General features: G+C 39.7%; 1 protein-coding gene across 12 annotated transcripts in view; it reads left to right on the top strand.

Moving 5' to 3' along the window:
• Positions 1–25,562, top strand: part of ATE1 (arginyltransferase 1) — a 163,814-nt gene that overhangs the window by 109,662 nt on the left and 28,590 nt on the right. For 10 of the 12 annotated variants that reach the window (XM_034663369.1, XM_019805147.2, XM_019805146.2 and 7 more), the window contains one exon: positions 6,958–7,078. The exons of 1 other annotated variant lie outside the window; for it this stretch is intronic. In XM_034663369.1, the coding sequence (XP_034519260.1) occupies positions 6,958–7,078 (121 nt within the window). Of the gene's footprint in view, positions 1–6,957; positions 7,079–20,018; positions 20,801–25,562 lie in introns of those variants that run through there. One more of the 12 variants, XM_034663373.1, reaches the window with a different exon arrangement.

Below are 25,562 nucleotides of genomic sequence, written 5' to 3'. Positions count from 1 at the left end.
GGTTTTACTCTGCCTCTAATAGGAAGTGTGGCAATGTAAACAAATACTTTATTTTGTTTTAATTAATTAATTAATTTGAGAGAGAGAGCACAAGCAGAGGAAGAGGGAGAAGCAGACTCCCCACTGATCAGGGAGCCAGACGTAGGGCTTGATCTCAGGACCCTGGGATCATGACCTGAGCTGAAGGCAGATAGTTAACCAACTGAGCCTCCCAGGTGCCCCCAAATACTCCATTTTAAAATGGATTGCCAGTAGATAAAATGGTTGCCAGGGGCTTGTGGGGAGGGGGCATGGGAAGTGACTGCTAATGGGTACGGTTTTGTTTTTTTTTTTAATGATAAAAGTGTTATGGAATTAGGGAGTCGCGTTGATTGGGTAACCTTGCAGAATATACAAGACACAATGGAATTGTATACTTTAAAAAGGTGAAGTTTATGGTATGTGAATTGCATCTCAAAAAAAATTACAAAAAAAGATAGATTGTGGGGGGCTTGCTAGAACCATTTTTTACCTTTTTCTCCATCACTTAGTGTTGTTTTTGCCTTCAAAGATCCGGGTTTCTAACTAGTTACACCTTAACTTAAGGGAAAGATTCTTAGTGTTGTTAGCTTTGTTTTCATTAGGAGTAAAGAATGTTGATCTATTTTAAAGTATCCTTGTTGAAATTGTTAATGATTGTGAAATCAGTTTTTTCCAGATACTTTCCCTTTTTATATGCACTTTATATTATATACCTGTGTCACTTTTATTTGGTAAGAAATGAAAGCACTTTAAAGCTCTGGTTATCAAAATGAATGTAATTTTTAGGTTGAAGTTGATGAAAAGTTTTTGCTAAACTAAGCTAATCTCCATATAGTTTATTTTGTGATTCTTTTATAGGATGGAAAATTAGATCAATATGATAATGTTCTTCAAATTATGGTCTAAAGCATGCAAGTGAATGGAATGCCTGTTCATTCCATTGACCAAAAACCAAAATTGTATGATCTCGTCTTACAGAAGCAGCAGTTATTTTTAATAGAAATAGAGCAGGAAATGTATTTAGCTAGTTTTTTTTCCCCTACTGTTTTAGATTTAACTTTGGAATTTCCTTGAATTTCAGTCTATGACAACCTGGTAAAGTTGATGGAAATAACCAAATTTTAATTTTTTCTCTTTTTTTTCTTGGGGGTGTAATTATAATTTGGGTTTTACAAGTAGTCTAAGTGGTTTTCTTTAAACAAAATGAAATCAGAGAATAAAATCATTGAATTGAATACCGAATACTGCTGAGCACTCTGAGAAAACACTCACTCTTCCCTGACAACTGAAAATATAGAGGCACTTAGTTTTTTTGTTTTTCCTCTTGTTTTTCAGTCCAAAACGGTTTGTAAACAGCTACAGAACTTATAACAGTTGGTGAAGCCGTAGATCACAGAGGCTGCTGAACTTATTTCCCTTTGAGGACTTTGAATGGAGTGGTTATCCCTCCCCAGAAACATGTAATTGGTAACGAGGAATAGTCATTCCCTCTTCTAATTTGGGGCTTTTTAGAAGCTCGCTTTTACCTTTCCCAGGCTTCTCAATCTTGAACTGCATCATCGTCCCCCGGAGCCTCCGCTCTTGAAATAGGTGCCTTTGCTTGGTGACATTTCTTGGGGTGCTGTCCTTGTTGGATGGTGGTTTTGAGATGGTGTGTGGTGAGTCTGGAGCTCATCTTCTAAAACTGTAGATCCAGTTGCAAGAACGCTCAAAAAATTTTTGAGATAAGCCCTGTCAGACCAATTACATTTTCAAAATTTTGAGTACTTGGAAACTGTGGTAACTCTGATTTTCTTATTTACCAAGAGTCAACAGAATTAATATGCTTTTACCTCATTGTTCCAGTATGAATGAACGTTCTTAGAGGTTGATTAAATATTTTTTCTCCTGACTACAGGCAAGTATGTCCAAATCCTTAAGTAATTACATTCTCAACACAGACATTTCTCATTTTCTTACATTGGCTGCAAAGGCAGGGTGGATTTCAAGCCCCTGCATTTTTCATTTGTGGGGTGGCAACTTTAAATTGAGCTGTGAGCACTTTGGTCTCTTAACGCTCAACCAGCTAATGTTAGAAATGTTAGAAAGCATAACATTTCAGAGTGGTTTATTTCATAAAACCCTTTGTATTCTTTGGTGGCTTGAGAGAATATTTGATATGAAGCACTGAGATAAGCCTGTAGTTTGGAGAAAAATAATGTTTTAACCTAATCTTCAGAACTTGATTTCAGATGATGAGCAGAAGTTAAAGTGTATACATTTGTGACTTTTCAGTGAAATAAATGAAGCATACTTAAAAGAGTTAAAAAAAAATCTCCGACCCACTGTTATGAACAAGTATTACCTACAGAGAATGTTATGAAAATTTAGGAACTTTGAACCACTTGACACAATTATACTTGCTGTACCTTTTTTTTTTTTTTTTTTTTTTAAAGAGTGGTACTGGGTTGAGGGGGAAGTGGAGGGGCAGAGGGAGAGAGAGTCTCAAGCAGGCTCCACACCCAGCACATAGCCCAATGCGGAGCTCGATGTCACGACCCTGAGATCATGACCTGAGCTGAAATCAGGAGTCAGACGCTTAACCAGCTGAGCCACCCAGGTGCTCCCTTGCTACGTTCTTACATTTACTTCATCTTTGTCCAGGTCTGTCACTGCCAGTAGATTGTGAGTTATCTAGAGGCATGCATTTATTTGTTCAGCGTTTTATTCCCAGCATCTAGTGTCTGTCGCATAGGGAGGATTTATTTCCTGTTCAGTGATTGAATATTTTTGAATGTCAGCGTCATTGTTAAATCCAGGCCCTGGGTTCAGGTGTTTGTGGATGAATCTGCATAGCTACGTGGAATTTGTCTGTTTTAACCTTTAAAGACTTCTAAGGTGATGCCTGACTGCCTCACCCTCCCCACTGCCCTGCCCCCCAATATTTGATATGTGCATCTTAACCAATCATCATTCAGTTCTACCTCAAATTAGAAAATGGTGTCATTTGTATGTTTTGAGTTGTGTTTTGTTTTTTTTTTAGCTTAAGATGATACATGTATTTTCTTTTTACTAACATTCTTGGGATTCTCTGATTTTATGTCCTGCCATCACAATAGACAAAATACACCATAACATTTTTATTACTCTTTCCTTGTTCATAATGGTAACATTTTTGTATTAAGTACGGCATTTTATTTTTTTTGTCTTATTTTATTTTTTAAGATTTTATTTAAGTAGTCTTCTGCACCCATCCTGGGGGTTGGACTCACAGCTCACAAGAGTTGCACACTGACTGAGCCAGCCAGGTACCCTCTAAGTACAGAATTTTAGAAAAATTAAGCAGAAAGAACCAGAAAATTCTGCAAATGAAGAGCAATGATAGGGGGATGGTTAGATCTACTAGATATTAAAATATAATATCAAGCTTTAATAGTTAAAACCATGTGGCACTGGCACATGGATAGGTCAGTATATCAAAATAAATAGGAAGTGCTGAAAGAGATCCAATTGTATATGGAAATTTGGTAAGTTATCAGAAAGATATTTTTAAATCAGCAGGGGAAACAACGGTCCTAAAATGATATTGAGGCCACTTGGTAAACATCTGAAAGAAATTAGGTTAAATCTTTTTCTTATACCTTACACCAAAATAAACTCCAGACGAAGCATAAATGTAAAATTATGAAACCATAAAAGTACTAGAAAAAACATGTGAATGTTTCTATAATATCTGAGTGATGGTGACTTTTAGAAATTATATTGCAAAACTCAGACACCATTTTTAAAAATGATGAATTTGACCATTTATCAGATTTCCACCTGGTGAAAGAAAATGGCATAGTCAAAAGACCCATAAACTAGGGAAGTAAAGCATACTTTGCAAACTAAGGATGAATTTCCTTAATATATAAAGAGTTTTTCAAATAATAAGACCAGAAATCTAATGACAGAGTGGGCTAACATTATGGGAAAGGAAATATAAATTGCTTTAAACGTATGGAAAGCTTTGTGATGCAAATTAAAACCACAATGAAATGCCATTTCTCAGATTGGCAGAGATTGAAAGTTTTGATTGTGTGCTGTGTTGGTAAGGATGTGGGGAAATGAACACGTGTCCATATGTTGCTAATGGAAATGTATAATGGCACAACTTCTACGGAAAATAGTTTTGTGCTGTAAAACATAAAAACCCTGACACGCGTCAATTCCAATTCAAGGAATTTATCCTAGGCATATTCACAAATGATAAATGTCCAAGAATGTATTTTCCTAAATGGTTATACCATTTTAAACCCTCAGTATCTATGTTCTACATAGTCCAAATCCTTGCCAGAACTTGTTATTCAGTCTTTTTAATGTTAGCCATTCTGGTGGGTGTGCAGTGATATGTTATGGCTTTAATTTGCATTTCTGGTAACTGATATTGAATATATTTTCAGGTGTTTATTAGTCATTCATGTATATTTAGTGCCTTTTTTTAAAGATGCATTTTTTATTCTTAAGGTTTTTTTATGTGTTTTGGATACAAATCTGTTTTCCAGTATACGTTCTGTTAATATTTCCTCTTAGTCTTTGGCTTGCCTATTTATTTTCTTAATAATTTTTTGAAAACAGTATATAATTTTCATGAAGCCCAGTTCATCAGTTGTTTGTTGTTTTTTTGTTATGGTTAATGCTTTTTTGTGCACTAAGAAATCTTTGCATACTCCAAGGGGATGTACTTCGTTTTTTCTCTGTAGAAGTTTTATATCTTTAGCTTTTATGCTTAGCTTTTTCCCCCTCATCAGATTTCAGAATGGTCTATAACCAAAACGAAAATAAAGGAGATTTAGACCCATTGTTTTAGACCTCTAGTTTTTCACATTTGTCAGCATGGTCAGTGTCACATCATGTTGCTGCTTTCCACAAGTAAAACAATTTTTTTGAATTAATGGAGAGAATGACGTTGCTTTTGATAAGATAGATATCTTTGAATATCAGGCTTTGTTGCACCTACTGATTATGAATTCATCTCTAAAGAATCCTGTGTTAGGAATTTTCGTGTTGGATGAGTACGTGGACCACTTGGAGCCGCTCCTTACGGATGGCCTTTCCTGCTCCAGGGCCGCGAGGTGTCAGCAATGCCACGAACGGTCTGGGAAGCTCGGGGTCAGGCACCTGAGTTCTAGTCTCCCTCCTGTCATGCTTTCTCTCTTAGCCAGCAAGAATTCCCATTTCATCTAAGGTATAGCCTGAAACATGAATTTCGAGGCCTCACGGAATCTGTCCTAACCTACCTTTCCGTTTCTGCAGCGCCCTGCTATTTCCTGTTCCTCGGGGTGATCTCATACCAGGCCCCACTCTGCGTCCTTGTTTATCCTGTTCCCTTCTTCTAGATTGTTCTCATTCCTTTTCGTCCTGCCCTAGACTTAACTCCAGTCCTCTGTTAAATCCCCAATAAAACTCCGCATCGCCCTTGACCTCCCTCCCCCAGCCTCTCCAGCAGGAGCTGGTTTGCATACACTTTCTTCATGTACGCTCTCCCCCAATTGCTTGTGGACTTCTGGATTCTTCGAGTGCTGGGAGGGTTTGGTGTTCCTTGTATTTCTGACTGAGGCTTCATATAGTGACCTGCACATAGCAGGAAGGTTACAGAGTGCCTGTCTGATAAAAAGGTATGTAACAGTGCTGGTCCGTTAACGGCAGTATTCTTTGTAAAGGGCTTTGTGCTAGATTGGGTTTTTCTTTTTCTTTTCTTTTTTTTTTTTTTAAGATTTTATTTATTTATCTGACAGAGATAGAGACAGCCAGCGAGAGAAGGAACACGAGCAGGGGGGGTGGGAGAGGAAGAAGCAGGCTCATAGCGGAGGAGCCTGATGTGGGGCTCGATCCCATAACGCCGGGATAACGTCCTGAGCCGAAGGCAGACGCTTAACTGCTGTGCCACCCAGGCGCCCCTAGATTGGGCTTTTCAGACTCTAAGGTTGTGACCCACTTGCTGTTTGTAAAAGCAGTATTTATGGTTCAAGAGCATCATTAAAAAAAGAAATGGAGTAGGATAGGAAATAAAAGATTACATAACATGGGTAAGCATACTATAGTAAAAGGTTTGTTTCTAGTTCTGTATTTGCATATATGTTTGCTAGGTTATGATGTAAAGTATATTTCTTACTATGGGTTGTACTAAAGAGTTGGAAAACACTACTGGATTTTAACCTCCATAATGAATTTTGAATTTCAAAATTTTAGAGAAGAGATATTTGGAATTTTAATTAACTTTGATGCTTCTGAAAATTTTCACTGAATGACTAGTGTATAGTCTTTGTTTTAGATTTGGTGTGCATGATTGGGTTATAAATATATAAATCATTTTTGCTAACATGGTATTTTTGAAGAAACTTGAGAGGATTATTATCATAGAAGTTTCCCTAAAATTTCTGTAATGTTTTTTAAACTTCTCTTAATTTACATTTTACCGGTTTAGATTATTCATGAAAGTTTCTTGACAAAAGAGTATTTTTTAATACATTAGCATGGAATGAGTATTATCAACTGAGTCTACAAATGAAAACATCCTGAAATTCCACTTTGGAAAAGAAGTTTGCTCCAGATGTAAATTGTAATTCTGTCACACATGAAAAGACATTTCATTTTGATTTCAAAACTGGGTATTCTTTGCAATCAGCTCAGCAAGAATCATATATTAAGTATTTCTTCAAAAAGAAAGTAGAAACTCGAATCTTCCATCAATACAGGCATCACAAATAGTGATGCATTACTTTTAGAGAGCTTTTGAGTCAAATGTGCATTCTTGAGATGGGGAAGCAGTTCCTAGAGTTACTTAATATTTACAGGAAAGCTGTTTCTGGTTGACTGTTTAAATTGGTGATTAAAACCTTTTCTGGAACTCTGGAGCCTTGTAACCAGGAAGTTACTGTGTTTTTAATGCCAGTGGCTTTTTTCCCTTCTCTTTAGGGTCAGTATAGACCTTCTGACTTGTTGTGTCCTGAGACGTATGTTTGGGTGCCCATTGAGCAGTGCCTGTCTTCACTTGAGAACTCCAAGTACTGTCGTTTCAACCAGGACCCAGAAGCAGGTAGGCTTGGAGCAGAGCTCTGCCAGAAATCGTTGGCAGTGTTTCTAGGTTCCATGTGTGTGGCTTTGGCTCTTCATAGGGTCCAGGTAGCTTTTTATCTGTTGAATGTGCCGGAGTGTGTGCGTGTGTGCACGTGTGTGTGTGCGTACGACAGGGAGATACCACATGTGCACGCATACAGCACTCTCACTTTTGTTTAATAAACAGAAACTTCATGTGCTTCTGCTCCTTACTAACCCATCTTCTTCTGTTACTAGTTGTTCTGTGCTTTGAGGGCTGATACCACTTTCCGTTTCTCTTTACAGCTATCACACGGCATAAAAATTATTCACTAGATTGTTTAGCTATGGTCAAAAAGATAGAAAGACTGACCAGTTGGACTGAATAAAGTTGTGGAATGGTTTCCTGAGGGCCAGCAGGCTGGGATGGGTTTTGTGACAATACTTTCTTCTTCTTCTTCTTTGTGTGTGTGTGTGTGTGTGTGTGTGTGTGTGTGAGTGAGACAATACTTTGTTGAATTTCTTCGTACATCTCTGGTGCTTCTCCTTTTCTGTCCCTTCTTCCGCCTCCTGCGCAGTAGAGCCCTAGCCATATTTGATCTCCTTAGTAATCGCCGTCTGGATACTCTGCACTGTAGTAGGCACTGACACTAAAAGGATAGCCCCCGGGTCAGACTTCCTGCGCTTGCATCCTGGCTCCATCATCAGCCTGTAAACTGGGTGCCCGTAGGCAGTTTCAGCATCTTCCTAGCTTCAGATTCCTGGCCTTCAAAATTAAGATGATAATAGAGCCCACCTTATTGAGCTGTAACGAGGATTAAAGTAAGACAAACATGCCGAGAAGAGCCCCGTGTTATTGCTGCGTTGGTGGTTGCTGGACAAATGAGCACGCTTAGTGCTGAGCCACGGGCTTTCGTCTGCATCTGCCTTTATTTGGTCTGATTCCTGTCTCCAAAAAACATGCAGTTCTACTCACCTCCCTTTTGTCTAGACGCGCCCTCAGGTTACAGCGGTCCTCCTCTACACAGGCCTCCTCACCCTCCCTGCGTTCCACTGCAGCTTTGTTCATCACGCGTGAGTTGTGACGCTCTCAGGATGGTTGCATCAAGTTCCCATGAGTATTTTTCCTCAGACGCAAGTGCCTGGGTGTTATCCTGTGTGCTTAGCTGAGTTCTGACTCCTCCCAGCCCACCAGAAAAGATGCCCGAGGCACAATTAAGAATAAAATATTTTTTATCTAGTCACCTATGGTCTTAGCTTGGAAAAAAAATCAGAAAAGAGAAGTGGAAAGCCCAAGGGAGGGGAAGGGAGTAAATGGAAAAATCAAATAGGAAGACAAAAGGGACAAGAAAAGAAATACAGTAAATTCTTCTGTTCTAGGATGTGCATTCCCCCCCCCCACAGATCAGGTTTTTTCTTACCAAAAAAATTGATTCATATTCCATTGTATTTTGGTATCTCTGTGAAAAGCTGTTATGAAATCAAGAGGGGAACTTCTTACTCATTATGATAGCTTAGACTCTGCTGAACATGTGGCCTTGGGTCCCACCTGACTCATAGCTGGTTACCCCGAGGTCACCCCCAGGTTTCCTGGATATTTTTAGGTTCATAGAACAACCATCGCTTTATACTTCTTATACCTTCGGTTAATCAGAATTTCATTATTTCTAAGTAAAATTACACCTAACTGATGAAACAGATGTGTTGCTTAAAAACAGACCTATTGAATTTGTGAGTGAGTGTTTGAGTCAGGCTCAAAGGGAAAAGCAATAGTAAGTAGTGTAGAGGAACGTATATACTTAATCCACTGTCCCTTCAAAGAAGATTTTTTTCCCTTTTAGCAAACTTTCTCAAGGGCGGCTCTGGGCCATTCCCTTATGGTGAAACTGCTCACCATCTTCACCCCGTTATTTCATGTTCACATACAAAAATTTGTACATTCCTTCCAACTAAACGATATGACCATGAATTGGTTTCTGACCCCCAAACTTAAGACCTGGTTTCACCTTCCCCTTTTTCTTTACTTTTTGATCTGTTTTAAGGGTTCCTTCTTTTTATATAATACCTGGAAATTAAGGCCATCACAGGCTCTCCCTGTTTTATAGAGTTGAAAAGGTAACCGAGTAATTTCCATGCACTGAATGGACGTTCAAGTACAGATTCATTCATGTTAATAGGTTCTAAGTTCATTTTCCACAGTAAGCACAGATGAGCATTTCATAGCAAAATCTGAAGTCTCGTTTCGATGGTGTGACCCCGTGGTGAGTGAAGAGTATGCAGTGTGTTTGTCCCCTGTAGTCCATTAAATTACCTTTCTTACGGCACAAGCTTTAGCTCTTAATATTCATTGTTTAGAATTCATTTATGAAAGTCAGAGGAGTAATGTTCTCCAAGAATAGTGCCTCAAAGAAAAGGAAGATCCTTTTCCATATGCTGAATCTTTGCAACTTTCAAGAGAACACCATACAGTTTTATCAGTATTGAATATCACAGTCCAGACACTATTTGAAATCAGACTTCTATCCTGTGGTTTTAGGAAATTAAAATGCAGTTACACGCTGGACTGTATTGAGCATGCTGTGAANGTCCCCTGTAGTCCATTAAATTACCTTTCTTACGGCACAAGCTTTAGCTCTTAATATTCATTGTTTAGAATTCATTTATGAAAGTCAGGAGTAATGTTCTCCAAGAATAGTGCCTCAAAGAAAAGGAAGATCCTTTTCCATATGCTGAATCTTTGCAACTTTCAAGAGAACACCATACAGTTTTATCAGTATTGAATATCACAGTCCAGACACTATTTGAAATCAGACTTCTATCCTGTGGTTTTAGGAAATTAAAATGCAGTTACACGCTGGACTGTATTGAGCATGCTGTGAAACATGGTCATTTGAGATTTAAATGGCAATCTGTGAGAAACTGTTCTCTTCTCTTGGGCCAGTTTTACTCTTACGTGACCCAAACTCTGACTCAGACAAAATACAGAGCTTAATACGGGCTCTGTTGTTAGTTGGCATGGTGCTTTCCCCCCCACACACTAAATCTTGTTTCTCCTCCCAGCTGTTTAGTAGTTAAATTGCTCTGCAGAAGGCACAGCCGATCACCACAGGTCCCTGTAAAACAAAGCTTGGCTACAAGGTGCATGGGGCCACTTGTAAGAAAAATTACATTTCCCTCTATCCTGAATTGATATAAGCCTCTGGAAATCCTATTCCTCCCTGCCCTCGACCTCCCACTCCCCCACCTCCCACATTTTGGAGGTTTGGGTTATATGGTTATTTGCTTAACTAGGAAGTCTGCAGCAAGGTAAAAACCTGTTGTATTTACTGCTTTACCGTATGGTGGGGGGAAGGGAGGGGCTGACAAACTAAAGCAGCTTGAAAAATTCTAAAGACGTCCCTTTGTGCATGAATCTGTCTTTTGTTTTTGAATTCAGGACCTCTGCTGACTCTAAAGAAAGGATTTAGAAGTTTCTCACATGATTTTTAAGTAAAAATTTGTTCGATTGCTTATTAAATTGATAATTGGATATGTATAGAATTCAAAAATTCATCACAGTTACAAAATTATCTTTTAAAAATGTTTACTGTGAACAGCAGATTTATCCAAATGCATAAAACCACGGGTAAGAAGAAATTGAAACGACCCTGTGGCCTCTCTGTACAGCAGTAATCACTGTCGGTGTTTCTGTGCTCTACATCCGATCTTTTTTCTCTGCATACACCTGTGTACATTTTTTAAAAAACAGAGCAGGACTCATCTTCCACACTTTTGTTGTCATTTTTACTGAATGCTCTGTGTTGCTGCTTCCTTTTAGTAAGGTGAAAGACTATTTGACCACTGATTTGGGGATTCAGCGGACAAATGCCAGCAATTGGGTGATAGGCTGTGTCAAACACAGATATTTACAGGCGTCATTGACAGAGTAAACCAGATGTTTTGGAGTTGGTTTTAGAACCATGATAAATTATGATTTGATTTGACTCTTAATGTTGTACAGGTGTTGTACTATTTATTGTTGGTAGTAAAATCCTTCTGCTTCCAGATTTATAACAAATGACAACTTCACTGAGCATATGTTATTTCCCAAGTACCATCCTATGGTTCCTCCTGGATGACCTCAGTTGATCCTCAGAAAATTGTGGAATGTTTTGTCATTGACCCCCTCAGATATCATTTATTGGGAAAAATACCAACGAATACTTGTTTTTAATCAGAGATTTAAATAATTTTAGTTTAACTATTGCTCTTTCATTTTTTTAAGTACCTATTTTTAGTATTGATTTCAAAGGAGCTAAGTAGAATGGTCTTTATTTCTGTCTTTACTGGTAATTGCAGCAATATACTCATTTTACCACAGATTAGTCTAGATTTCACTCAGTCTTTTCTGCACATACTTTGAAATTTTGTAAGAAATTTCCTAATTTGTCTAAGTCAAAATATTAGTAAGGATATTGAATTTAAATTTGCCGCAAAAATAATGGCACCTAATTTTCTCTTAGTGCTTTATGCATTTACCCAGGTTAGAGAATTTCTAGGACATTTTCCCTCTTCCCAGCCAGTTAATGAAAATTCAAGTGTAAGGAGCTTTCTTCTGGTTTGATCCCCTGAAGTTCCTAGGCTCCAATCTGTTTTTTTATGTTGTTTCATTTGTCTCTTTACTCCATTCTTCTTTCTTGCTGGCATGGCTCCCTGGCATTTTTTCTATACTTTTGTAGTCTCTGTCACGTATGCCTATGGAAAAAGCAAGTCCTACTCTGACCGTGTGTGAAATAATCAGGTTCAGAAAGAGCTCTGAGCTGTATTTGCTTTCCTGGTTTCTCCAAGCCTGGTATCACTTCCTGAATACTGTGTTCCTGGTCCCTCAAAATGGCATGTTAGCCATGTGTTACCCTGATCACTGGGAAATAATACATAATGAGAAAACAGATTTACCAGAACTTCCAAGGGCCCCTAAAAATGTGCTGCAGTAATAACTTATAAGTGGACAGTGTCTTTCTTAATTATTGCAGTATAGAATTAAGCTGACTTTGAGGTTGACCTACCTACTTTGATATTGATTGTTGGATACTTAGTAAACATATATTCTCTGTTGCCTGTAAAGATGGTGGTCCTGGGATGTGTAGCAGGTGAAGAGAGGACCAATATCTTTGGAAATTTGGCTTTTATATTTGGTGAATCTGGAGAATGTGTTTTGATGTAGAAAATATAAAAAGTTACAGTCTTTTTTTTTTTAAGATTTTATTTATTTATTTGTCAGAGAGAGAGAGCACAAGCAGGGGAAGTGGCAGGCAGAGGGAGAAGCGGACTCCCCGCTGAGCAAGGAGCGCAATGTGGGACTCGATCCTAGTACCCTGGGATCATGACCTGAGCCAAAGGCAGGCACTTATTGTACTGAACCACCCAGGCGTCCCAAAAGTCACAGTCTCATAATTTTTCAGTTTACTCTCTAGCCACGTGAAAATATCACTTCATTATGTTATTTCTATCTTTTCCCACTTAGCCTTGTTTTTCAAAGCTATTCTTTTTTTTTNTTTTAAGATTTTATTTATTTATTCGACAGAGATAGAGACAGCCAGCGAGAGAGGGAACACAGCAGGGGGAGTGGGAGAGGAAGAAGCAAGCTCACAGCAGAGGAGCCTGACGTGGGGCTCGATCCCATAACGCCGGGATCACGCCCTGAGCCGAAGGCAGACGCTTAACCGCTGTGCCACCCAGGCGCCCCTAGCCTGTTTTTCAAAGCTATTCTTTTTTTTTTTTTTTAAAGATTTTATTTATTTATTAGAGAGAGAGAGACAGCCAGTGAGAGAGGGAACACAAGCAGGGGGAGTGGGAGAGGAAGAAGCAGGCTCATAGCGGAGGAGCCTGATGTGGGGCTCGATCCCATAATGCTGGGATCATGCCCTGAGCCAAAGGCAGACGCTTAACGACTGAGCCACCCAGGCGCCCCTCAAAGCTATTCTTTCTTATCCAGATGTTAGTGTAGCACTACTATGACTCCTGTTTTAAAAATCAGAAACTAGGTTTCCCTAGTTGACATGGTTTTTTAATGAGGATGGTAAGGAGCAAGAAAACAAGTCCTTCCTATGGTATTTGTGCATACCACTGAAATATTATAACATTTTAGCATTTGCATTTTCTACTGAAAAATGTGCAACAAACTTACGAAGGTAAACTTCAACAGTTGCAACAACTGTTCTCATTTTTTTTTTGAGTGTCTTAAAACCAGTCTTGCACGAGAGAAATTTTTAAAATATTGCTTTACAAATTTCTACCAGCCAGTCTTTGCACAGAAAGGCATGCACAAGCAGTGAGCCAATGACTGAAAGTTGCCAGAGCCCTGGCTGGTGGCAGACTGAAATAGTTCTGAAAAAGTCTGAAGCAGACTTGAGGTTTCCATTTAGCTGTTCAAGAAATATTTCTCTGATCCCTTTCTCTTTTCTTATGGAATAGATAAATTTTTTAAAGTAAATAATTCCCTTTTATAATCATGCAGTTTTTAATTTGATTAATCCTATAATAAATAATAATAATTTTGAAATCGTTCCATCCAGCAAGCTGGAAACGACCATGACACTTCAGAACACGTCTATAAAATGCTCGTTCAGCCTGGCTCTACTGTGTGGCGTCTTACAGTGCTGCTTTGTTTGTTTGAATAAAGAACTGACTTTTTTTTATAATGAAGAGGTTGTCTAAAACGTCAGTTAAAGAATAAAAATAAAGCCCATACCTGTTGTCTGAGTGCTGGATGAGCGTAAGCCATCATCAATTCTAAGTCCTTTATTTGATGTACTACTAAGATAGGAAAAATGTTGTCAATTAGACTCTGACTCCCATCAGTTGTAAGATGCATCTGGGTTTCAGAAGTGTCCGAATGGGTAAAAATGTGAATCTTAACATAGACAAGGTATGGTTCAGTCTGTGCATCATACCTGGCAAAGCTACAGAGTATTTAAGGGACTTTTTTTTTTTTTTTTTTTTTTTTTTTTGCTAGGGAGCTTTGTGGCATCTTAATTCTAGGCATTACATATATTATAAATGGAGTGTATTCTTATGTTTCAGAGCTGGAAGGCATGGACTTCACATGCTTTTTCATAAAAATAAGATTACTGTCATTTATATATAACAGTAGAATTCTTTAAATACTCTAATCCAGGTACCTTAGAAAATTTTGAGAAGACATGTAACTCCTTCACAGGGATACTTTATTGTAATGAAAATAAAAATTTATTACTACCCAAAAAGCACGAAATTCTTTAAGCATTGATGATTTCTATGCATTCTGGTTTTAAACAAATTTTAAAAATTTAAAAACTTTGATAAAAAGTAGAGAATTTAAAAACTTTGCTTAGCCAATAAATTAAATGATCTCTGACAATTGATGGAATGATTAATGACTAAATAAGGAAAAAATGGGCAAAAGATTATATCCCAGAATGTCAGTCAAGCTTATCATTAGCCCTAATGTGCAATTAATTGAACATTTTCCTACCTTGTGAATTATCAGTAAATATTCTGTAGTAACAGAACATGAATCATTAGCTTAATTGAAAAAATTCTTGAAGGATACTTGGTGCTATATTTTGGAATCTGCATCATTTGCCAGTCATAGTACGGTGTCTATTAGCTATTGGAGGAACTGACCCAAAGACAAACATAACAATCCAAAGGTTTCTTATATCATTCACACCCAGCTTCAATATAAGAATGAAGTCTCTGCCTTTGTCTGAAAGATATTTTCAAACTGTTTAGATTCTCTTTTGTGTCTGTTAATATTCAGTCTCTCGACAGAAAAATAAGCAAGCTATAAAATGAAGGTATGAGAAGGTCTGTTTATTTTATAAGTGTTCTTTTATGTGATGCTAGCAAAATGTTTTTAATATAAACATGGAAACTGGGGTAGAATTCCGGTTCTTGTAAGAAATGTATTTTTCTAGCTGCCATTCATTTGAAATAGACTTCATTTATGGAAGACTTGACTTGTTCATGCTTCTGTGGAGTGTGTTCACTGATAATAATAAAATGAAATTTGTCTGAAAATAGGAAGGACATGTTGACAATCTGGAAAGAAGTAAAGCTATCTGCTTTACTAACCCCTATCAAAATAAGAAAACAAGGGTAAAAATTCTGATGCTGAAGAGACACTTAGCCTGCTTTCCTCCAGAAGCAGATCCTGAAACCTTGGCTTGCATTCCCAGGAGCAGGACTGGGGACTGGAGAGAGTGAACTAGTGAAGGAAAGCGGAAAAGATAACAAAATGGTGTGTGTGCACAGTGCAGACCAGCACTTCAGTGCCTGGAGTTTAGTCCCTTGAGAAGCCGTCGGGGATGTCTCAGAATTGGCTGCCTGAAGGACCACAGGGGAGAGCCTGTGTCCCTCACTGTTCCCTGGCTGATGACGGTCTCACTGGGTGTTATGTCTCTGCACTGGGCGTTTGCACATGTCCAAGTGGAAGTCAGGCTGCTGCGTCCGAAAGGGAGGAAGCAAGACAGACCTTGTCCATCTACCCTTCATAGAACCATGCATGGTGGTCATGGTGTGAGCCGGAGACGAGGCCCTGGGGATAAGAGGCAATGCCCAAGCAGCGTCTGACGTATTAGTACAGGTTGAGGTGGCACGTCCTAGTGTTAGCTGACCATGTCCGTTGCGTTGGGGCTCATAGAGTAAGGACCACAAACATGAGAAAGTAGTAGACTTTAAAACAAAACCAAACCAAAAAAAGGCTAGTTTAATTTGAAATAGTTGGAGGAGCCAGCCAAGAATTGAATCAGAAATGTGAAAAATTCATGAAATCATTCATTCAGCAAGTATTTATCCAGCCAGGTATTCCGCTTTATGATGGAGATGGACATTACTCATCCCAGCCCTCCGGGAGCTTAGCGGAGGATGCAGACTGGTCCCCAGCAGTTTCAGTGAAGTGTGGTTTGTGTGGTTGGGTCCACATGGGGGGGTCCTCAGCCCAGGTTTGGACAGGGTGTGGGGGGTCGGGGAATGCTCTCCAATGAAGTGATCTGTTAGACATTTTAAAGGGAGGGAATTCAAGAGCTTCAGGGAGAGAGAAGCGCATATTCAGAAGGCCTGGGGCGGGGCAGGGAGCACAGCTAGAGTTTGGCAGGGGGTGATGGGCTAGGTGGGGGAGATGCCAGCTGTCCAGTAAAGAACTTTGCTAATCATTGTAAGGACTTCTGGTATTTCTCTTAAAAGCACTGGAAGGCCAGGAAAGGGTTTTAAGCACCAGAGTGACATCAGCACTTCTGTCATTTCTACTCCATACGTGGAGGATGGCCAGGACTCAGTTAAGACTGGAGGTAGAAAGACTGCAGGAGGGCTTTGCATGTGGTACTCTAAGCAAAGGATGATGGTGGCCCGGACTAGGGTGGTAACAACTGGGACTGGGACAGGAGTGAACAGATGCTAAGGATATTCAGGAGGTGGGGTACACAGAACTGGCCGGTTAATTGTATTTAGTGAGGGTGAGGGAAGAGAGTTGTCAAGAGGGTTGTTTAGATTCTGACATGAACGGAGTTAATGCTGACTCTTCATTTCTGAAACGAGGAACGTGGAAGGAAGAGCAAATTTGGGGGAGGAGGAGAGGAATGGTGAGTTCAGCTTGGACATGTTGAGTTGAGGGTGTTTGGAGACATGCACAGAGATGTCGGGGAGGCGGTTGGACATACAGACCTGACACTGATGAAGGACCTGGGAAGGAGGCATTAGCACGTTCATAGGAGCCTTACGAGGGAGTGCGGTTGTTTGCAGTGAGGAACAGTGGTCCGAGGGGAGAACCCCGAGGAACCCCACCATGGAATGACTGAGTAGATGAAGAAGAGCCCCATTAGAGACCAAAGAGGTCAGGAGAAGCCAAGACAGTGTAGGGTCACGGAAGTCGCAAGCATGTTCGAGAAGCGGGGAGCAGTAGCAGCGTCTGATTCTGCTGACAGGGCCGGAGAAGCACCTTTGGAGGAGCTCAGCAAGACCTGTCTTAGCTCGGGGGAGAATGAAATTGTGTCAAGGCTTAGAAACTAAGGAGAAGGGGTTGCCTCTGTGGCTCAGTTGGTTAAGTGTCTGCCATCGGCTCAGGTCGTGATCCCAGAGTCCGGGGATCAGGCCCCACATGGGGCTCCCCACTCAGCAGGGAGTCTGCTTCTCCCTCACCTTCTGCCCTTCTTCCTCCTCCCCCCCCCAAATAAATAAAATCTTGGAGAGAAAAACAGCCAAGTACAAGTTAAGAAGGCGACATAAATTTGAATTTTGAAGACACTAGTCAGAAAGGTAAATCTGATGACAAGAAGGCCTTCAAAACTGAGAGAGACTTGAGCATTTTCAAAAGCTGACGGGAGTTAGGGCAGAGAAAGATTAATGATAACAGAAGAGGGGTGGAAATCAATATATCAAGGTCTCTGGCATGAAGCACAAGAAAAATCAAGCACACGGACGGGAAAATGAGCCTTAGATAGCAAGGACCCTTTGTCTGTTTGTAGGAGAGGGTGAGGAAAGGCTCAGTGCAAGTGAAGATAAATAGATCGGTGTGGTGGCGGCAGGTTGAAAGCTTTCTCATCTGCTGCCTTTTGTTTTCCACCTGAAGTAGGTACTAGTGACGGGGTGGTGGCAGGATAAGAACGGGAGACAGAGCTGATTGCCAGTCCCTGTTAAAATCGGTGAGGGCGAGGGGTGCCTGGCTGGCTCTGTCAGGAGAGCATGTGCCTCTTGATCTTGGGGTCGTGAGTTCGAGTCCCATGTGGGGAGATAGAGATAAAATTTAAATAAATAAAACTTACAAAAAAAAAAAACAAAAAACCAGTCGGTGAGGGTTATTGTGTAGATGGGGTGCTTCCCAAGCTGGAGAAGGCAGAGTTCCCTTGTTGCCAGGCTGTTTGTTGCCGTGAAAGGGCAAGAATTTAAGGCTGTTGACAAGGAAATGGTTGTAATAGGGTAATGGCATCTGAATTCAGTTAGAAAGGAACAGAAGATGGGACAAATGGAGCAAAATGACATAGAAAGGGTCACAGGACTGGTCGTCTCTGAAAACCAGGGTGGTGGGCTGACTGAACGAGCTGCAACGATAGGAAATGGCATAGAGAGAAAAAAGAGTATCTGATTTTACAGTTTCAGAGGCATGACAAGCTGTGGCCTGGGGTTTGGGGAGCTGAAGTAGAATTAAGGTAGGCTTATTGAGGAAGGCTGAAGTTACCAGGATGACAGCCACATTTGGTACCACATTGTGTGGCCAAGATGGACCTGCCAGAGATTTCCATTCCTTGGTGCCATTTAAATGTAAGAGCGGTGTTGTCCCTAAGTGCAGCCCCTTTTCATTTACCAAGTAATTCTAAGGCTGCTAGCGCCCAGTAACGTAAGCACTGGATGAAGTGCCTCCCGTGTGTCAGGACATGATAGAGAATAGAGTATGGTTTTCTAGAAAAACCTCATTTTGTATAGATGGTGATCTTGAGGGCATGTGTTTGCTTTATTCACAGTTATAACTACAACTCATGGAAAAAATACGTTTGTATCTCCACCTAGTATCAGCACTCGTACACATGCATGCACGCAAGTATTGTGTCGATCAGTATAGATAAGAAATTGAAACCAGAGTTTCATGAAATAGTATTTATCCTCATTAGATGTGATACACTCCATTTGCTTAACTATCTTATTAAAAAAAAAAAAAAAGTCTGTCTTGACCCACTACATTGATTTCACAACCCACTAAAAAATGACAATTTGTAATTTTTGAAGACTGGTTTATCTCAGCTTTTCAGGATTTATGTATTAGGTTTTCAAATTTGTGGGCATACCGGTATCCGCTGTTGAATAGTAAAGTTTTAGGTGCCTGTGAACATGATTTTTGTTTGCAAGAAAGGCAATGCCAAGGTTCACTTTAATTTTAGAAATTATTATTCATTGCAGTGGTAGTCTATTAAAGTAACATCTTTTTCTTCCTTAGACATTTGAAGTCAGATTATAAATCTTATTTTTAGTGTACAAGTTTTGCACATTTTGGCAATCATTTTTTAAGGTGCTTTTGAATAACGTTTGATTGCATTTATAAAATGCAAATTAAGTTTCTTTAAACATTTTAAGGGGCGCCTGGGTGGCACAGCGGTTAAGCGTCTGCCTTCGGTTCAGGGCGTGATCCCGGCGTTCTGGGATCGAGCCCCACATCAGGCTCCTCTGCTATGAGCCTGCTTCTTCCTCTCCCACTCCCCCTGCTTGTGTTCCCTCTCTCGCTGGCTGTCTCTATCTCTGTCAAATAAATAAATAAAATCTTTAAAAACAAATAAATTTCTTTAAACATTTTAAAACTTCTTTTATAAATTTGATGTACTCAGTTTCCCTCTTAATTCAGTTGTCTGTTAAAATACTCATATAAATGTAATAAATTTATAGATGTAACAAACCTCAATTTTTACTTAGCTTGGAAGTCACAAGTCTAAATCAGTTATCTAACTGTGCGTTTCCTGTTGGAGACATAAATTATTGTTTACGTAGAAAAATTTCAGAAGTATACTAATCAACTACTGGAACTAGGAAGTAAATTTTAGCAAGGTAGCAGGATGTGAGGCTAATATAAAAAAATCAATTGCATTTTTACATACTAGCAACAACTGGAAAATGAATTTTAAAAAAATCTACTTACAGTAGCATAAAAGAATATTCAGTACTTAGATGTGTATGTATTTATCAAGGCTGCTACAAGACTGGGAACTACAAAGCATTGTTCAGAGACCTAAACAATGGAGAGATTTGCCACGTTGGTGAACTGAAGATTGAATGTTTGTTGTTAAGATGACAGATGAAATCGTGAGAGTGATCTGTTTATTCTAATGGACCCAGTTCAATCAAACGTTATAAGTACCAAAAATAGCAAATACGGTCAGATTCCTCTACACCATTATTAGTACCGTAGTATTTATTCTCAAACGTTTTCCTTCTTAATTCAGTTTTTCCAGGTTGAGAGACACACTGGAGTCTTTCAGTGCTGTTTCAGTGACTCCGTATCCCAAAGAGGTGGACACACAGCCCATGACCAAGTGTTTCCTCGGCTAATTACCTGGTCTCCTCACTGCAGTTTGCATTCCTTATGCCCTGAAGGTTGTATCTTGACTGTCATGTGCATTGCATTTAGGTCTCAAAATATGTCATTGATTCCTAACTAACTCTAAAGATCTTTGAACTGATGGTATTGTCATGTCGACCAGCATACTGACTACATTGTCCTTTTCTTAGGATCACTCAAATTAAGAGTTGATGATATTATGTTCAGTTGAATTTTTAGTATCTTTCATAGCATTTTCTGATTTTTTACTAACAACTTCCAAAATCAGTCTATTAACTTTATACTTAATACTTAACCATTACTACCATCTGATAGCAGGTAACTGGAGCGTGAATGCCAAGTAACGTATTTGAAGTAGAAATATAAAGACAAAGTTTCCAGTTTTGTCACACATTAGCTTTGTGACTTTAGCCAGGTCACAAGTTCTCAGCGTCAGTTTCATTACCTGTGAAGTTGGGAATTCAGACTGCATAAAGCTAAGAATCCTAGTGTGGTTTTTAAAATGTTTTAAAGATTTTATTTAAATTTCCAATTAGTTAACATACAGTGTTATATTAGTGTCAGGTACACAGTAGTGATTCCCCACTTACATACATCACCTGGTGCCCATCACAAGTGCCCTCCTTAATCCCCTCACCTATTCTACCCATCTCCCTCCCCCCCCCACCTCCCTCTGGTAACCACCAGTTTGTTCTCTAAAGTAGTTAAGGGTCTGTTTCTTGGTTTGCCTCTCTTCTTTTCCCTTTGCTTATTTTTTCTTAAATTCCACATATGAGTGAGATCATATAGTATTTGTCTTTCTCTGACTTATTTTGCTTAGCATAATACTCTTTAGCTCTGTGTCATTGCAAATGACAAGATTTCATTCTTTTTTTTATGGCTAATATTGCAGTGTGGTAGATGTATGCAGGCGCACACACACATACACATTTTCTTTTTTTTTTTTTTTTTTTAAGATTTTATTATTCATTCGACAGAGATAGAGACAGCCAGCGAGAGAGGGAACACAAGCAGGGGGAGTGGGAGAGGAAGAAGCAGGCTCATAGCAGAGGAGCCTGACGTGGGGCTCGATCCCATAACGCTGGGATCACGCCCTGAGCCGAAGGCAGACGCTTAACCGCTGTGCCACCCAGGCGCGCCTCACATACACATTTTCTTTATCCATTCATCAGTTGATGGACACTTGGGTTGTTTCTACAATTTGGCTGTTGTAAATAATGCTGTTATAAACATCAGGGTGCATGTATCCCATTGAATTAGTATTTTTGTATTCTTTGGATAAACACCTAGTAGTGCAATTACTGGATCGTAGAGTAGTTCTATTTTTAAGGAACTATTTTTAGTTCTATTTTTGAGGAGACTCTATACTGTTTTCCAGAGTGGCTGCACCAGTTTGCATTCCCACCAACATACACAAAGATAATTTCAAAGAGGATTAAAGACCTAAATGTGAGACCTGAAACTATAAAAATCCTAGAAGAAAACAGAGGCAGTAACTTCTTTTTTTTTTTTAATGATTTTTTATTATATTATGTTAGTCACCATACAGTACATCCCCGGATTCCGATGTAAAGTTTGATGCCTCATTAGTTGCGTATAACACCCAGTGCACCATGCAATACCTGCCCTCCTTACTACCCATCACCGGTCTATCCCATTCCCCCACCCCCCTCCCCTCTGAGGCCCTCAGTTTGTTTCTTATAGTCCATAGTCTCTCATGTTTCATTCCCCCTTCTGATTACCCCCCNNNNTCAATTTTTAACTTTTTAAGGGACCTCCACACTGTTTTCCAGAGTGGCTGTACCAACTTGCATTCCCACCAACAATGTAGGAGGGATCCCCTTTCTCCACATCCTCTCCAACAATTGTTGTTTCTTGCCTTGTCTATTTTTGCCATTCTAACTGGCGTAAGGTGGTATCTCAGTGTGGTTTTGATTTGAATTTCCCTGATGGCTAATGATTTTGAACATTTTTCCATGTGTCTGTTAGCCATTTGTATGTCTTCATTGGAGAAGTGTCTGTTCATATCTTCTGCCCATTTTTTGATTTATTTGTTTCTCGTGTATTGAGTTTGAGAAGTTCTTTGTAGATCTTGGATACCAGTCCTTTATCTGTAGTGTCCTTTGCAAACATATTCTCCCATTCTGTGGGCTGAGAGGCAGTAACTTCTTTGACATTGGCCATAGCAGCTTCTTTCTAGATGTCTCCTGAGGTAAGGAAACCAAAAGTAAAAATAAACTATTGGGACTTTATCAAAACAAAAAGCTTCTGCAAGCAAAGGAAACAGTCAGCAAAACTAGTAGGTAGCCTACGGAATGGGAGAAGATATTTGAAAATGGCATGTCAGATAAAGGGTTAGTGTCCAAAATATATAAAGAACTTCTAAAACTCAGCACTCAGAAAAAGGATCCTAGTATGTTTTGTGACCGCCAAACGTTTAAGATTTTTTGTGAGGATCACACTGCTTAAAAACTATAATGCCTTACCTAAGTGTGTAAGTTGTATGATTCTGAAGCACCAAGTAATATGCACCATGTTAACATTTTAGCATTTGCCATAATTGTGCTGGATTTCACTACACTGCGCTTTCACCCACCTTCCCTGTTCTCAGTATTGACATCAGAAGTTTCAAACTGTGGTTTCAGGTGAGGCCAAGTAGTTTAGGAGAGTGTTTTCCAAACTCTCGAATACGGTCCACTGTAAGAAATGGATTTTCCACTGTGACCGTACCCATTTGCACATTTCTCACAAACACGCAGCTGAAACAAAAGTGCTGAACAATACTCATTTTTACTCATGTGAATCACTCTAGTATTTTTGAATTTGTCCTGGAACTGAGAGACGAGGAGGGAGGGGGNCTCATTTTTACTCATGTGAATCACTCTAGTATTTTTGAATTTGTCCTGGAACTGAGAGACGAGGCCCTGGATTCTCACTCCAGCTCTGCACCACTCGTGATTTGGGAGAGGTAGTCATGGTAGCAGCAGTTGTTGTGATTAGTATTCGCTGGTCCTGCATTGTGCTAAACGCTTATCATTTATCTTATTTCATCCTCACACTGACTCTGTTGCTCTAAATCAGTGTTGATGGGGCCAACAACTGATTAGTACTACAAAGGGGTTGGGATGGGCTGGCGTATTAGAGTATACCTGTCATTGGGGGGACTTCTTTAAATTACTCGTAGACATCTCACAGTTGTAGTTGTTGAGAGCCCTTTGCTGACCAGTGGGTATTGTCTGTATGGGGTGGGTCCTGGTCCTGAAAGCTGAGGTCAGACCAAGGAACAAGCCTGACACAGCCATGTTACTGTTCCGAGTGGCCGCATTTGAATGACCAGTTATTACCCTAGACAGCTGCGGTTGGGGGCTCGAGATGGGATACTTTGAGACTGTCTGACGAAACTTGCCTGTTTGAAATAATGGGCCTACTCATCAAAAGCCTGAGGAAGGGGACGCCTGGGTGGCACAGCAGTTAAGCGTCTGCCTTTGGCTCAGGGCGTGATCCCGGCGTTATGGGATCGAGCCCCACATCAGGCTCTTCCGCTATGAGCCTGCTTCTTCCTCTCCCACTCCCCCCTTGTGTTCCCTCTCTCGCTGGCTGTCTCTATCTCTGTTAAATAAATAAATAAAATCTTAAAAAAAAAAAAGCCTGAGGAAGGTTTTGGCTATAGGTGAGAACCAGGCTAGAGGCAGGAAAAGCTAGTACAGGTTTGAACAGGTTTCTCTCTAACAGCAGTGCCACCTCTCCAGGCTTTTCTGCTCTATTGCTGACAGGCCTCTTTCTGTTTCTTAATTCCAGTGATATTAGTAACTAAGATAGCAGTTTTGCACATGGTTTTCATTTTGGGTTTTATTCTGTGTTTCCACACATATATGGGTTTTGGAGAAGAAAAATCACTTGTTGGCAAAGTGACAAATTGGTTCTTTTCCTCTCCTCTGCTGCTGCAGATTTAGACCAAGGACTATAGCTCAGATCTTTATATTCTTAAAAGTAGTCTACTGTCTTGGTCAAGATTCTAACATTTTTATATTTTACTGCAGCCTAAATCTGTAATTTTACTGGTCAGGTATGCCAGAGATTATGCCCTAGCTAAATAGTTAACTGAAAACTGTCCAGAGTGAAACCAAATTGTCTTCTATGGTATCATACAATAATCTCATTTTTATCATGTATTTTAGCAAACTGTATAATTGCATGCCTTATTTTTAAAATAACTCCTCGCTTTTGTTTTGTCTGTAACGTAACTATCTTTGTCTACCAAGCGTTTGGATTCTCCAGATGTGTCTGCCTTTGGAGAAAGAAGTGACCTTATAGGCTTATATCCCTTAACAAATTCTGGACTGAAATACTATGTCCATTGATTTTATTATGCAATCAAAGATGCTGTGTATGTATGTATGTATTTATTTATGATTTTTTTATTTGAGAGCACAGATGGGGAGGAGGGGAGAGGGAGAGAGAGAATCTCAAGCAGACTCCCCATTGAGGATGGAGCGCAGTGTGGGGTTCCATCTCACAACCCTGAGATCCTGACCTGAGCCAAAATCAAGAGTTGGACGCTTAATCGACCAAGCCACCCAGGCGCCCCTCAAAGATGCCTTTTAAAATATATATTTTTCAAAAGATTTATTTATTTGAGAGAGAAAAAGTGTATGTGAGCGGGGGAAGGGGTAGAGGGAGAGAATATCCAAGCACATTCCCGCTGAGCGCAGAGCCCGACACGGGGCTGGATCTCACACGACCCATGAGATCAGGACCTGAGCTGAAACCAAGTGTCAGTTGTTTAACCGACTGAGCCACTCAGGCACCCCTAAAAAAATACTTTACTCTAGATAAACATGATTTGAGTATGCTAGAGAAAATTTAAATAAATACCATTTGTATTTTCCTCTTTTCATTTCTTTTTTGCTTACTTAACGTTAAGTTGCGTAGATCATTTCTTTGACCAGACAACAGGAGTTTACTGCAGTGGTCTGAGCCTTGGTGTCAGGAACACTGTTCTAATTTCACATTCAGATCTAAGTTAAGTTCCTGATAAAGAAGATCTATCTCTTCCAAAGAGTCAGTTTTAAGTGTGACAGTTGCTTATGGAAGCCTATGATGCAGGTGCCCGGGAGAGCTCTGGAACAACGCTAGTGCTCTTTGAACTTTTTCTCATCTGCAGTTTTCCACCTGCCATCTGTATAGGCCTTCTCAGTCTGAGGCAAATTATTGTTCACATGGGAACTTTGATACATATCTTAAAGTGATGCGATGCCAGGTAGTTGCTCAAAACTGAATTAAACCAAAAAAATGCCTTTCAAGTTGATGAAATTAAAGGGTATGGGGAGCAGGGGGGATTAGATGCTGTGATCCACTGACTAAATATAAATAAGTGTATTTGAGCTAGTTCACTATATTTGCATAATCCTTGTTCTATAAAATAAAA

Source organism: Ailuropoda melanoleuca, chromosome 6, assembly GCF_002007445.2.
Source record: "Ailuropoda melanoleuca isolate Jingjing chromosome 6, ASM200744v2, whole genome shotgun sequence".
Lineage (NCBI taxonomy): Eukaryota > Metazoa > Chordata > Mammalia > Carnivora > Ursidae > Ailuropoda > Ailuropoda melanoleuca.
This window is presented reverse-complemented; position numbering and strand designations above follow the sequence as displayed.